Source organism: Mobula hypostoma, chromosome 22, assembly GCF_963921235.1.
Source record: "Mobula hypostoma chromosome 22, sMobHyp1.1, whole genome shotgun sequence".
NCBI classification, from domain to species: Eukaryota; Metazoa; Chordata; class Chondrichthyes; order Myliobatiformes; family Myliobatidae; genus Mobula; species Mobula hypostoma.
The window spans coordinates 38,870,190-38,885,734 of record NC_086118.1 but is presented as its reverse complement, the minus strand read 5'-3'; the positions used below and the strand labels follow the sequence as shown (position 1 = coordinate 38,885,734).

Sequence of the window (15,545 nt, the reverse complement as noted above, 5' to 3'; positions counted from 1 at the left end):
TCCCTCCGCAACCGGATCCTAGACTTTCCAACCAAAAGACCACAATCTGTGCGGATTGGAAATAACATCTCCACCTCACTGACAATTAACACTGGCACTCCACAAGGATGCTTAGCCTACTGTTCTACTTTCTCTACACCCATGACTGTGTGGCTAGGCATAGTTCAAACAGCATCCATAAATTTGCTGATGAGATAACTATTGTTGGCAGGATTTCAGATGGTAACAAAAGGGTGTACAGGAGTGAGATATTCCAACTAGTGGAGTGGTGTCACAGCAACAACCTTGCGCTCAATGTCAGCAAGACCAAAGAGCTGATTGTGGACTTCAGAAAGGGTAAGACGAGGGAGCACAAACCAGTCCTCATAGAGGGATCACAAGTGGAGAGAGTGAGCAATTTCAAATTCCTGGGTGAAAGTATCCCTGACAACCTAACCTAGATGCAATCTATTGATGCCGCTGTAAAGAAGGCAAGACAATGGCTATATTTCATTAAGAGTTTGAGGAGTTTTGCTTTGTCAACTAAAATACTCGAAAACGTCTACAATTGTACCGTGGAGAGCATTCCGACTGGCTGCATCACCATCTAGGAAGTGGGGGGGGGGCGGTTGCTGCTACTGTACAGGATCGAAGTAAGTTACAGAAACTTGTAAAATTAGTCAGCTCTAACATGGCTACTAGCTTCCATAGTATCCAAAACATCTTTGAAGGAGCAGTGCCTTAGGAAGGTGGCATCCATCCAGGACATGCCCTCTTCTCACTGGAAGGAGGTACAGAAGCCTGAAGGCACACACTCGGTGATTCAGGAATGGCTTCTTCCCCTTTGCTAAATGGACATTGAACCCATGAACACTACCTCACTATTTATTTTTATTGCTGTTACCTTTCACTACTAATTTTAACTGAACTATTTAATAGACATATATATACTTAATATAACTCAGTTTTTTCTCTATATTTATTTATCATTGTACTGCTGCCATAAAGTTAATAATTTTCATGACATATGCCAGTGATATTAACGATTCTGATACTAAATGGAATTGTGCACAGTTGAAGATTAATGGGTAGGTGGGGTACTTAATTCTCTGCCTTACCCTGTCCTGTTCTGTTGAATTTGATTTATAGAACTAGACTGTAGAATTTAAACCAGCATCTCCCGCACTCAAGACTTTAACCAAGTGGGCATGCTTAAAAGCTATTAATTTTAGCAGAGAAAGTTACATAAACATATATCTTTGACTCAATTTAATTATAATCTTTTGAGTTTTGCCTGTGAGCATCAAATTAGACGATAGTCATCTGGTGGATGTTCGTCATGTTCAACTCATATAAATATAACAATATTTTAAAAAAATGAACTGTGAAACATCTTTTTCTGAACCCATTACAAATAATATTTCTAGATGTTTAAATTTCTCCCTCTTTGACCACATCATAGAGACTCTGAATATTATTTAGATGTTTAAATTTCCCTCTTTGAGCACGTCATAGAGACTCTGCGAGATGAACAGCAGCCTCGGAAACACAATATTTCTATTTTTATGTATGTATGTGGTATGATGGGAACTTGACAGCTGTTTGGGAGTTGAAATAATTTATTCTGTTTGTAAATTCATCTAGGTGTCATTTGTTTTTTTTAATAGCGAGAAAAGCCTGAAAATATTTAAAATATACAATTGCAGTCTGCAATAGGTAAAATAAAGGGCACTTTCATTTTATAATGCTGAATAGTCTTTATTCCATAGTGTCTGTATTTCCAATATGTTTTATACCATAAATTCACAGTTGTTGTATTTGCTACGCTAGGCAGAACAAGACGTTCCTACAACACAGCGCGTATTTCGGATTATTTTCATTTCGAGTAAGCGTGACCTTTGCGACGACTCGTAGAGCTGCTGATTGGTGGAGGCGAGTGTGCGCCCCTGATTGGAAGAGGTCTCCGGGCGGCGGGAGATGGCGGGGTTGCGGGCCAAAACCGTTCGTTATTGGGACCAAATTAAAGCGGCGCAGCTCTGCCGAGGGAGAAGGGGCGCCCGTGGGTCCGTGCGGCTGCTGGCCTCCCAAACCCGCGTCTGCGTGTCTAACTGCTCTGAGTTTGTCTACATTTATCGCGTCAGCGGATCCTTGGAGGTGAGTGACAGCTGTCAATCTCTGGCACCTGGTTGATGTTGCATTTATGTAAAAATTGCAGGTAGCAAAGTATTTGTTGTGATTAGCCCGTAACTGTGGGTTCTGCTGGATACCAGCAGCTGGTTTATCATTTGCCACAAAGAAACCTAACTTTTAAATGTTTTATTCTTTTTCTGCATTTTCCAGAAAACTACTAACTTTTGCTAATTTGATGACAACTTTTTTTTACATAAAACATCCATTTTTTTTAGCTAAAAGAGTAAAGGGGACATTGAGATACTGAACAATGGTGACCAATTAAACCAGTTCCCCCCCCCTCCCCCGCACCATCCAATCCACAAATGAATTTGATCCTGTGGTAAATCTGTTGGGACTTGTATTTAGATGTTCCAGGTGTCTCTTAAAATCGTCATTGGCCACTTACAAATATACCTGAAGTGCTTAATGTCAACATTCAGTGTCCTTGCGGAACTTGTTTGATGTAGCTGAAATCAAGTTTTCACCCTTGTGATTTCACTGTGAGTCACAGACTCTACCATCACCACCAACTTGGGGCTGTGGCTTAGTGGATAGAAGTTTTTCCTCAACTATTTCATTGGCTGGGCTTAAGGCGTTTTGTCACACAAAGCCTTTGCCATTTTTGATCAGGACAGTTTTGACCTAAAGTCTGGAGAAATAAGTTTGAGCGTAGAATGGGTTCAGTAGTGGAATATGGGTTGCAGGACCCTCTCCCAGCAAGTTCTGGATCATTGCTAGCTGAGGGGAAAATGCCAGCAGTCTTCCAGTTACAACCCTGCTTCAGGTATTATATTGGTTGGAACGAACCTTGAGATGTCCCGAGATTGTGAAGTTCTGTGTTCTTCATTGCGTAGGTGATGGGTGGGTGAGCTCTTGTCCACTGGGAACAGCAGTTGGAGGATATTTCGGGAGAAGATTAAAAACCTTTCCTTTATGTTCTGTTGGTAGGTTGTATATAGGTTACCCAGTACGGTGTGGCAAGTGGAGTTGGACAGGAGAGGAGAGCGGCTGTTCGTGCTGTGTGATGGTGGCGGAATATATAGCATACTTTTAAACCAGAACAGGTAAAGAAAACCCTTCTACATAATACTATATTAGTAAAGTTGTATTAGATACTAATATACTCTCAGTGGCCACTTTATGAGATACACCTGTACACCTGCTCCTCATTGTTGCAAATATCAGCCAATCATGTGGCAGCAACTCAATGCATAAAAGCATGCAGACATGGTCAAGAGGTTCAGTTGTTGTTCAGACCAAATATCAGAATGGGGAAGAAATGCAGTCTAAGTGACTTTAACCTTGGAATGATGGTTGCTGCCAGATGGGGTGGTCTGAGTATCTCAGAAGCTGCTGATCTCCTGGGGTTTTCACACACAGCAGTCTCTAGAGTTTACCGAGAATGGTGCAAGAAACGAAAAAGTGATCTGCAAATGAAAATGCCTTAATGAGAGAGGTCAGAGGAGAATGGACAGACTGGTTCAAGCTGCGGGAAGATGACAGTAACTCAAATAACCATGCTTTACAACAGTGCTGTGCAGAAGAACACCTCTGAAAGCACAACATATTGAACCTTGAAGTGGATGGGCTACAGCAGCTGACTGGGTTCCGTTTGTATACCTAATAAAGTGGCTACTGAGTGTATATTGGCATCATGACCAGAATGAGTGTACACCCTATCCTCGTTATATGCGTCTTCACAGTTATGTGAGGAACCTATTTCTACCAAGTTCTCATATGTGTCCAAAACACACAGTTATGCGAGGAGCACTGCATTCCCGCCAATACAAGTCACATGTGCACGCCTCACCGTCTCACTGTTGGGACGAGAAGCACCACTTTCCCGCCAATATAAGTCAGGTGCGCGTGCCTCACAATTTCACTCTCGCATTGGTTTTGGCAAGGTGTGGAAGCGCGATTTTGCACTCTTAAACCTTTGTTGGTTTTATCTACGGTGCAGTGATTTTGTGCTTGAAATATTTAACTATGCCTCTGAAGCGTCCGATGTCATGTCCTGGGCTGTCAGCCGAGCGGCAGAGAACGGCTTTAACACTTGAAAAAAAAGTTGGAAATTATAAACAGTGCGGCATCAGCTGAAGGTAACACAACTCTGGGATGCTACTTCCAGGAACAGAATCTTGCCTTTAAAGTTCTTTTGTTGCTTGACAATGCGCCAGCCCATCCTAAACATTTGGACAGCATTCATCCTAACATAACAGTGCGTTTCCTGCTGCCTAACACAACATCGCTGATTCAACCACTCGACCAAGGTGTGATCCACATTCATGGCGTGCATATTTTTTTTTTACGGCGAACTATCTGTCAGATGCTGCAAGCAACTGACGATTTTGAAAATCCCGGGAGTTTATCAATAGTGAGGGAATGGTGGAAGTTGGAACACTTGGCACAAATGCTGATGGACGTGAACCCAAGTTTAGAATGGAGTCAGCATTTCAGTCATTCCCTGCCGTCACCCCTTCTTCCTTACAAGCACATTTATGCTGAAAGACAAAATCCTGCCAAGCAAACAACCCTCACTACTTTATTCAAACCAGTGTAATCTTCTGCTGCCAGCAGTTCTAAGAGTTCTGTGGGTCTTCCTTCACCCCTTGCTGTGCTTGATATGGTCCTGACGACCACAACCATCCACCTTATCTGTGTAAAGCTGCCCGACACCACAACAACCACTCATCCCCCGGAGCGAACATACCTGCCACTGTTGGTGAGTATTGTACACCCTCAGATGTTAACTTTCTATGATTTATTACATTGAATATTACCTTAAATTGATTAAATATAATACAAATGTTGTCTTGCAGTACTGCTTTCATGTCGTATTGGTATGAAAATGAATAAATTACAGATAAAACATATTTAGGAAGCCCTCTGGAATGCATCCCTATTTTCTCCATTTAAATAATTATTCGTATTATACGATTTCACATTATGCGTCAACTTCGAGGAATGTATCCCCCGCATATAACGAGGATAGGGTGTATTTGATATATTTATAGTTTTATATATCTCAGATAAAGTGTTCGCTGTAGTTTCAGACAATGAATTGGTAAGCAGCAGTTTCTAGTTAAAGATTCGGATATTGGAAGATGTCTTCCCTGCAGTTATTCAGCATGACACATCGACCAGTGAAACAAGTCAAAGGCCCGCGATCTGTAGAATACTGCAAACCTGCACCAAACATATGTATGTTTGTGTGCTACTGTTCAATGTGCAGTTACTCATATGCACCTTCTGTTCTCTGAATCATTTCCTATCACCCTGTGTTTAAAAAAAAAAATAGAGGGCAGTGTTGCATAGGTATCAGTATCAGATTACAAACCTGTTGTTGTGTAATGGTGGTACCAGACATTTAGTACTTCAAGACTAATACGAGGAGGAAATCTAAACTGTGCTGAATATATCGTGGGAAATCATATCTTAATTGTATGACTATTGAAATTGCTGAGCTTTGATTGGAAACGTATTACTTATCGTGAGTGTTTTCTAAGTTTAACTCTGGCTACTGTTGCCGTCAATGCACATTTGTTGGGGAATATTCATCCTGAGGGATAATTTAAAAAACCCTGAATGTTAGCTCTCTTACTGTTGAAATCTTCATGGATACTGCCCATTGACTTCAGGCCACCAACAATTGAGACCTTCCCAAACACGAGAAGATCTGCAGTTGCTGGAAATCCAAAGCAACACAACACAGACATACAGAAAATGCTGGAGGAACTCAGCAGGCCGGGCAGCATCTGTGGAAAAGAATAAACAGTCAACATTTGAGGCTGAGGCCCTCCTTTAGTCCTAATGAAGGGTCTCGGCCTGAAACATCGACTGTTTACTCTTTTCCATAGATACTGTCTGGCCTGCTGATTTGCTCCAGCAGTTTGTGTGTGTTAACTTGAGACCTTCTCTGTGACTGCTGGCAACCTTCCACAGGTTCACTGTTGTACCTGTCACCAGGGGCTATGTGGATTCAAGTACAATAATTTACCTGAGTGAATGAAGATGTTCTATCCCTCTCCTGCGTGACTTTTATCACGGTGACGTGACTGTCTGTGATAGGCAGTGAATTATTGGGATTTGGAATCCATCGGTAACATTTTCAGCAGCACTTTTTAAATGTGATTTGTGCAAGTCTTTGAAAATGACAATATAAGGGCGATTATAGGGAGAGTTATACAATATCTTTGACAGGTTTTAAGCATGGAGCTTGGCTTAGCCAAAGTGATCTACTATTTGTTGTAGTACTGATAGAATGCTGTAATTTTCAGATGTAATACAAGAAGTACTTATCAGATGAATCTTCTATAAAGTGCTTGGTAAAGACCAGGTACTGACATAATGTAGGCAGATGTGGCTGGAGACTTGTGCATAGGGGGCATAATTTTAAGGTGATTAGAAGACAATCAAGAGGAGATGTCAGAGAAGTTTTGTTTTTACACAGGGTGGTAAGTGTGTGGAACTTGCTGTTGCGGTGGTGGAGGCAGATACATTAGGCACATTTAATTGAATTGACTATTACTCGCATCCTTCATATACCTGAGGAGTAAAAATCTTCACGTTATGTCTCTGTCTAAATGTGCAATTTATAGTAATTTATAATAGTATGTACAACAGGATAGTCAATACAACATAGAAATACAGTTGTATCAGCATGAATTAATCAGTCTGATGGCCTGGTGGAAGAAGCTGTCCCAGAGCCTGCTGGTCCTGGCTTTTATGCTGCGGTAGTGTTTCCCGGATGGTAGCAGCTGGAACAGTTTGTGGTTGGGGTGACTCGGGCCCCCAGTGATCCTTCAGTCCTTTTTACACACCTGCCTTTGGAAATGGCCGGAATAGTGGGATGTTCACATCTACAGATGCGCTGGGCTGTCCGCACCACTCTCTGCAGAGTCCTGCGATTGAGGGAAGTACAGTTCCCATACCAGGCAGTGATGCAGCCAGTCAGGATGCTCTCAATTGTGCCCCAATAGAAAGTTCTTAGGATTTGAGGGCCCATACCAAATTTCTTCAACCGTCTGAGGTGAAAGAGGTGCTGTTGTGCCTTTTTCACCACACAGCCGGTATGTACAGATCACGAGATCCTCCATGATGTGTATGCCGAGGAACTTAAAGCTGTTCACCCTCTCAACCCCAGTTCTGTTGATGTCAATAGCCTGTCTCCATACCTCCTGTAGTCCACAACCAGCTCCTTTATTTTTGTGACATTGAGGGAAGAGACTCGTGGAAAGGCACAAGGATGATAGAAAAATGGAAGGCTATGTAGGAGGGAAGGGCTAGATTGATCTTGGTAGTGGGTTGAAAGGTCAGCACTGTATTGCTGCACGAAGAACCTGTACTGTTCTACGCTCTCTGTTCATGGGCAGGGCTTGTTCTGGCCCAGATTGTTATGGAATGCAAGGATGCAGTACCTTGAAATCGCTGGACTGCTTTAAAGAAGCCTGAACCCATGACCCCAAGACACAAATTCAAATCTCTAAACAGCAGCTAGGGAGCTTGATTTCAGGTGGTTTAGTAAATCTAGATAAGCTGCTTTTCGCAAGGGGACCATGAAACTACTGAACTATCGTAAAAGCCCATCTGGTATGCTCGTGTTCTTAGAGAACGAAATCTGCTGACTTCCAAGTCTGGCCTGGTGAATTGACTCTGGCTTCAAAGGAATGCAGTCATGGCTGAACAATAAACGCCGGCCTCTTTAGTGATGTTTACTCACCATGGACAGATTTTAATAAAATAAAATAAAATGTTGTCAAACAGTGCCTTCCTGCCACTTTTGAAAGAAGTTAGGCTTGGCTGCCAAATCAACACCTTTTTGTTTGTACATTTTGTACAGGCAGCAGGCAATGGCCCAGGTTGTAGCGTTGACTGGACGGGTAATGTGGCCAAGTGGTTAAGGCATTCGACTAGCGATCTGAAGGTCGTAGGTTCGAGTCCCAGCTGAAGCAGCGTGTGTGTCCTTGAGCAAGGCACTTAACCACATAGTGCTCTGCGATGACACTGGTGCCAAGCTCTATGGGTCCTAATGCCCTTCCCTTGGACAACATCGGTGTCGTGGAGAGGGGAGACTTGCAGCACGGGCAACTGCCGGTCTTCCATACAACCTTGCCCAGGCCTGCGCCCTGGAGAGTGAAGACTTTCCAGGCACAGATCCATGGTCTCGCAAGACTAACGGACGGGTAATGGAGACTTGATTGTGTCACATTCTTCCATCATTGCCGAGCTTTTCTGTGGCTCTAAGTTCTATTGGAAATATTTCTAACTGACCTGTGTAAACTAAGCTACCTACATCTGTCAACCAGTCCTAATTCCACAATAATTGATCTTGTAAATACTTAGTCCTGTGGACCTAAAGTGTGGTCATCCCAACATTCTGACTGTAGCTCTGTTGCTCAGTAATGTAATCACATTGAGACATTTTGAGGAGATAGTTTTCCACCCAGGTCAACGACAACCAAACCAGTACATCCAGAGACAATTATTAATCTGCTGAAGGCATGCCTTATTACAGTGGGTTAAATGTTTCACAAGGTGGTATTATGTTTAATTATATACAAGGTGAATCCTGTGAAGTGCATGACGGGGCTTTCATCTACCCAAATATAAGGTGTCCAAAGTTGTGCTTTAGTTGGGGATGACAACTGCAACAGCGATAATTCCAATTACAGGGCACCTTCATTCCAATTACATAGTACCTTCATTGTGACACTATGCCTCAGGCACTTTAGGAGCATTAGTAAAATCATGCTGGCATTAAGCCATTTCAAGATAGATGATGAATGCTTGATTGGAAAAAAGAGGCTTTAAAGAGATTCATAAAAAGAAAGTGATTTACATTACAAGATTTCCTTTTAAGTTTCTTTCCAGGACATCCCAAATTACTTCCTGCCATTGAAGTATTTCTGAGGTGTAAATTTGTGCCAAAAGTTTCCACCACAGTAATGTAATCATTACCAATTGGTCTGTTGAGAGATGAGAGGAAGGCAAATTAAACGGAAGGGGAGAATTAAGGAAGAATTCCAAAGTCTTGGCTGCTGGATGCACAGCTGTACGCAGTGGAGTCATTATATTTGGAGATGACTGGGAGGCTGAAATGGATTAATACGGAATGTAGTGCTTGAGGAGATTAAGGAGATGCAGGGAAGGGAGTCCATATATTATGTTTTGTATGGAGGTAAAATGAGTCGGAATATGAAATGAATCAGTTTCAAATGGAAAATCCTTGAGGCAAGTTTGCTGGTTATTCCACAAGCGGATGCTGGAAATGGATTGACGGATATGGTCTTGCTTTTACATTCGAGTTCTGTTTATCATTTTCAGCATATGTGGCCCTGAAAATTGTGTGAGAAGTGAAACAGCAATTAGTAAGACTTAAAAATTCTGTGAACACAGATGAAAATATGTGAAAGAAAAGTTAAATCCGAATTTTTCTTTAAAATATTAAAATCCACTGACCATTTTTTTAGAACAAAAGACTTGAGTAAAATCAGTGTTAATTTTCTGATGCGGATTGTAAATGAATTGGAGGGAAAATTAAAATGTCTTTTAGTGTCAAACCCTATTCTATTGATAAAACATTTTGGTACATTTTGGAGGAAAGTTTTCTGCCCTCAATAAACTCTGTGCCATAAAATATTTAATAGTTGTAACTGCAGTTGTCTGCAGATAGGAATCTTGCCTGGATTGACCTCTATGTCCAGACTGTCATGATGTCTGTCTCTCAGTATCAGCATGGATAAAATTGGGTAGGGGGTTGAGAGTTAATTCATCACAATTGACAAAGTCTTCCAACTGGTGAGAAGGGAATGGTGTCTGCTTTCAACCTGTTTAATAATATATGGAAGAAAATAAAAATAATTCCAAATATTTGGTAGCTGCTGAAATTCCAGTGCCTCTTATTTTCTCGTTGTCAGCAGCTATGCAGTCAGATTAGTTTTAAGATGGAACTGAACAGTAGTTGGGGCTATAAGTTCAGTGAGAGTGTTTTGCCAATCGTAAGCATATGCCACAGCTACGCAAGAAATTTGTCATTGCTTGGATGCCTGCAGTGGCTTTGCCCATGATAACTAAATTGGTGTCTGCTTTGTTTGCTTCTCTGGAGCCTGGTCCAGCACCTTTATAATTCAGCTTTCCTCCCGGTTTCTTCCCCAGTGTTACTGACCACTGTCACGTTTCATTTCTCATGTGGGGCACTATGTTGACTCTGATCCCTCTCCAGGCACATCCCTACTCCTCTGCTTTTCTGCTGCCTTGCTGCTGATGTGGACTATCTGAGCCTCCCTAGGCATTCTGTGAAGTGTCCATTGAGGAACGAGCCAGTGCTTCCTTATGAATATCAGAGCCACTTACCCCATTCCCCACTCTTGCTCACCTTGCTGTCCAGTGCGCCCATAGGGACTCAGCTTCCCAACCACTGCATCCTGCTCAGTGTTCTTACCACCATCCCTCGACGACGCTGATGGATCATTCACTCCCTCTCTGCATTCCCCTCAGTAAAACTCCAATAATCTGGCATCGGGTTGTTCTGGAATTCTGATCGTTCAGCAGTGAGCTTGCTTATGAGGCCCATGTGGGAGTGAGGAGTGTGCAGAGAGCGTTGCCTTTACACCCACCAGGTTCACTGGAACAGTTCTGTATTATTGTCTACCTTACAAACATCAAAGAGAGGAATAATGTCCAATCATCTAGGAAACCTGCTTGCAGAAAATTACTGAAGTTTGAAGGATGTGGAAATACTGGCATTTTACTGTACCATTTTGCTTCTTACTTGGGTCATTACTCTCTTCAGTAATGTAATTGATGCCCACATTTTTCTTTTGTCTAAGTGCCTATCTCAGAGTCTCTTAAATGTCCCTAATGTAAATTTCTGTCCGTGTAATCCTTTCTGTGATGTTCCTGTGTGTGTGTGTGTGTGTATGTGTGTGTGTGTGCGTGGTTGGAACTAGCACTGACAATCCCCTCCCCATACTTTTCACCAATCGTATTAAATTATTCCCCCCTCCACCTCAGATCAGGTGTTTCCACCTTGGGGAAAGGTCTCTGGCCTTTTTATGCCTCTTGTCATTTTGTACACCTCTATCCAGTCTCCTCTCATCCTCCTCTTCAAAGAGAATATTTGACCACTTCCTTCTCCTTTTTGCTATCTACATCTGTCTGCAACTGGGCCTGGAAAATTGTTCTGAGTTAATCACTGCTCCATGGTCATTATCAGGTTAATCTGGCACATAATTCATTTAACTAACTGTTGCCCAGTCTATTTCCGTTCCAGTAAGTGCTGGTGGGTTTGCACCACCGAATCCATCTGTTAATCTTCGCACTCCAACCGTCAGCAGCAGGTACAGGAGCCTGAGGTTCAGACCACACGGCCAGGTTCAGGAACACTTACTGCTCTGCAATCATCAGGCTCCTGAACCGACGTGGATAACTTCAGTCACCACAACACTGAACTGATTCCACATCCTACAGACTTACTTTCAAGGACTCTACAAATCATGTTCTCAGTATTACTTATTAACATTTTTTATTTGTACTATTTGTCTTTTGTTCACTGGTTGTTAGTCAGTCTTTGTTTATGTATAGTTTTCATAAATTCTATTGTACTTTATTTTCCTGCATGAAAATGAATCTCAAGGTAGGGTATTGTGGTTGTCCATCGTGTCTGATGACGTGCAACAGAGCTTTTCAAAGTGGAAAAGCTGTTGCAACTGGGGTAGTTCCACTCTCTCAGTCTCAGAAGTACTGGTCCAGTGGTCACAGACTGGGGTCTTCCTCGGTTGCCTCGGATGGCAATGATGTCTTCTGTACCTTGTCATGCCCTTTACTCTCCATGGAGTGTTGCAGAGCCGCCTTCCTGGCCGATGCATCTCACTGCAGATCTCATCCGCCCAGTCTGTCAGAGCTGGCTTTGCATGCTAGGACAGGCATGTCCCCATGCCCCTACCTCACTGGGGATATGAGACCTGCTGGCTACCCTTTCCTGGTTTAGCCCTCTTGTTGAAGTGGTGTACTGGGTTGCATGCAAACAGCTACTTGAAGACACCGGTGAGAGCTGAGTGTCGGGTGACTAAAGATGAGTGAGCTGCCTGAGAATGGACACGACGAGCCCCTTCACTGGAGGTGCTGCCCCTCTCTAGACACCCCATACACCACAAAGTACATATACGTACTTTGATAATAAATTTACTTTGACTTTGATCTTGACTTTAATCTAGCATCATTCTGGAGAACAAATGTAATCCCTGAATTCTCAACTTCCTCCTCTTCTGTTCATCTCAAAGGTCAAAGTAATATATCATCATAAACTATCTTGAGATTCATTTTCTGTTTCTTGTGGGCATTAACACCAAAACAAACATACTCAGTAGCCATTTTATTAGCTTGTGCTCTCTTGCTGTTGCAGCCCCCCCACTTCGATGTTTGATGTGTTGTGCATTCAGAGATGCTCTTCTGCACATCACTGTTGTAACACGTGGTCATTAGAGTTACTGTCACCTTCCTTGTCAGCTTGAACCATTTTAGCCATTCTCTGTCCTCTCTCACTAGCAAGGTGGGTTTTCCTGCACAGAACTGCTCCTCACTGGATTTTTTTTTTTTTTTTGCACCATTCTATGTAAACTCTAGAGACAGTTGTGTATGAAAATCCCAGGAGATCAGCAGTTTCTGGGATACTCATACCACGCAGTCTGACACCAAATAACATTCCATGGTCAAAGTCAGTTGGATCACATTCCTTCCCCATTCTGAGGTTTGGTTTGAACAACAACTGAACCTCTTGACCGTGTCTGCATGCTTTTGGGCATTGAATTGCTACCACATGATTGGCTGATTAGATATTTGCATTAACGAGCTGGTGTACAGGTGTACCTAATAAAATGGCAATGGCGTATAAATGTACTTTGGTAATAAATTTACTTTGACATTACTCTAGGGTCATCCTGGAGAACAAATTTAATCCCTGAATTCTCATTTCTAGCCTCAGCTTCCTTCTCTTCTCTTGATTTCCATTGTTCACGAATTTCCTAGTTACTGTGATTGACATTTCGCTGTTTCTTGTGCCCTTTTGAACCATCGGCATTTGGATTGACTGCCGTCGCTAACAATTATTGCAGCTGACTTTCTTGTATTGCTTGTTTTGGAGGTATTTTCTCCCATTACGGTTTCAGTGACGTCCAAAGGGCAGTGTGTCCAATTAACCTGGAAATCAGGGAGCAGGGCAATCGGGCATCTATCCAAAAATTGCTTTGTATGGCTCATGTCCCGTGTTAGCATAAAAACACAGGAAATATACAGCAGGTCAGGCAAGCATCTGTTTTAGGGGAAAAATAACAAACTACAGATTTTGAATAATATCACCTGGATCCTATTTTAGTGAAAGGCACAAAAAATGCCCATTCCTCTCGGGAGTGATGCACTTCCAGGCACACTCAGTGTTATTATAGACTCTCGTCTACATTCCACTGCTATCTGCACAGAACACATTCCTCAGTATCAGTGAATCTCTGAATTTTCCTGCAATTGCACTATTATCTTTATAACCTTTAAGTGGAGAGTGCATTTGCACCAGTAATTTAGACATATTTTATGGATTTGGCCTCTCCACATGATTTTTATTGGTTGAGAGCACATTGTAAATTTTGCTGCTAATGTTATCAGTATGCCTCTCATTTAAAAAATTCTGCACTTTATTTTTCCCCAGCCGCGTGCCGGAGACAGTCGAACAAAAATTGCCCCCGGATCCTTCCCCATCAGGGGGTGACTCTGACTGTAGCCCGCCTTCTGTCTGTACCGTGGGTGCTGAATATTGCCTTGTCAGAGACTGTGCAGTCTGCTCCTTCATTGGTTTGGACAAGGACATTGTGGTGGTGGCTGAGGAGGAGCAGAAATGGAAGATAAGGACCTTCAGACTGCCAACAGCTGGCTGCGAAGACCAGATGTGTCAAAAGATTGAGGAGATAGAGTTCACTTCTCACCTTAATTCACCACATTGTGAAAAATCTGAACCGAATTACCCGCCTGTGTTGCTTTGCATTCATCCTCACATTGAAAAGGAACAGAAGGATGGAGAAGATTACACTTGCCTTGACTCATCTGTCTTCGCCCTCCTCTTCAATGTGGACGCCAGCTTGCTGCTCTCGCCCATCGTACTTTGCGGATTGCCAGATGGCCAGGTTTATGTTTTGCCAATGAGGTACACCAGATCTGAGGCCAGAGGTCACCCACCTCGAATGACAGTGCTGCTACACCTCCAACAGCCAGTGGTCTTCATTGGACTTCTGACGTTAAAATGGGAAGTGAGTGACGATCACGATCCCCAGCCATCAAGGTCCAAGCCCCAGATTCCCAACAGCATTGTTGTAATCGGAAAAGAGGGCAAAGTGGTGATAATCAAGTCCAGCCTTCGGATGGAGACGTGGTCTCCCTGTTTCACCGAGTACCACCTCCAGGGCCCCATCGTCAGTGCTTGCTCTCACGCTAGTACACTTTACTACAGCACCCGCTCAGACTTTTATGGTGTTGAGATCCTACGTAGTGAGGATTTTTCTGGGAGGCTGCCAGATGAGGAGAGTGGCCAGTCTGGTGGAGCTTTGCCCTCCATTCTTCTCCCAGTCAGTCTGAACATCTGTGGGGTTGTAGCTGTTTCCAGGCCTTCACCAACTGCTGAAGGTATTCCTGTCACTTCTCACTTTAATTCTTTGTCCCATTTGCAGTCTGACCTCTGTCCTTGGGCTCTTGCACTACTCTAGGCAGGCCCACCCATTGCACAAGAAGCACCTTGCAGCCTTCAAGGCTCCAACTGAATTACACAATTACACATAGCCAGCTTTTCCCGTTTGTGTAAGATCTAGCCAATTCCATCCTAAGGCCATCCACCTTCACTTAGTTTTTCCTCTCTCAATGGATGCTGTTTGACCCGCTGGTTACTCGCTGAATTTACTCTGCTGTGTTCCGTCTTTCACAGTTCCAGCGTTTTGTTTTAGTTCTCTCTAGTTGTCTTCTGGTCCCCTTCATCCGCTCTGAAAGCATTATATCAGCTGGACAATCGAAGCCTCCCCCTATCGTAGACCATCGTCACCTCAACCTGCACACTTTTTCCCCCAGTTATGATTAAGGAGCATTTCTCCCTTCACAGAACGCTGCCACTTTCCTGTGTTCATTTCCCATGTCATGTTAAGGGCAGAGAAGTCTGACTGATAGCCAGTTTTGAAATAAAGGTGAAAGCCCTTCCTGCCAAAGCTGCACCTGATTCTGGGGAGGATTACGACCGCAGTGGGCTATTGAGGGTTGTTCAAATTTAATTATACATCTTGCCTCTGCAGAGTGAAGACGTCTTTTGTAAATGTGAGATTCTGTAGGTGCTGGACATCTAGTGCAGGGGTTCCAACTGGTGATCT

At 43.0% G+C, this 15,545-nt stretch overlaps 1 protein-coding gene across 3 annotated transcripts in view; it reads left to right on the top strand.

Moving 5' to 3' along the window:
- The first annotated feature begins 1,925 nt into the window (after nucleotides 1–1,925).
- Nucleotides 1,926–15,545, top strand: part of faap100 (FA core complex associated protein 100) — a 30,271-nt gene continuing 16,651 nt past the window's right edge. For all 3 annotated transcript variants that reach the window (XR_010015814.1, XM_063030795.1, XM_063030794.1), the window contains exons 1-3: nucleotides 1,926–2,133; nucleotides 3,100–3,215; nucleotides 13,850–14,817. Coding sequence is in view for 2 of the 3 variants with exons in the window: in XM_063030795.1 (XP_062886865.1) it covers nucleotides 1,957–2,133; nucleotides 3,100–3,215; nucleotides 13,850–14,817 (1,261 nt within the window). In the remaining variant the exon portion in view is untranslated. The remainder of the gene's footprint in view (nucleotides 2,134–3,099; nucleotides 3,216–13,849; nucleotides 14,818–15,545) is intronic.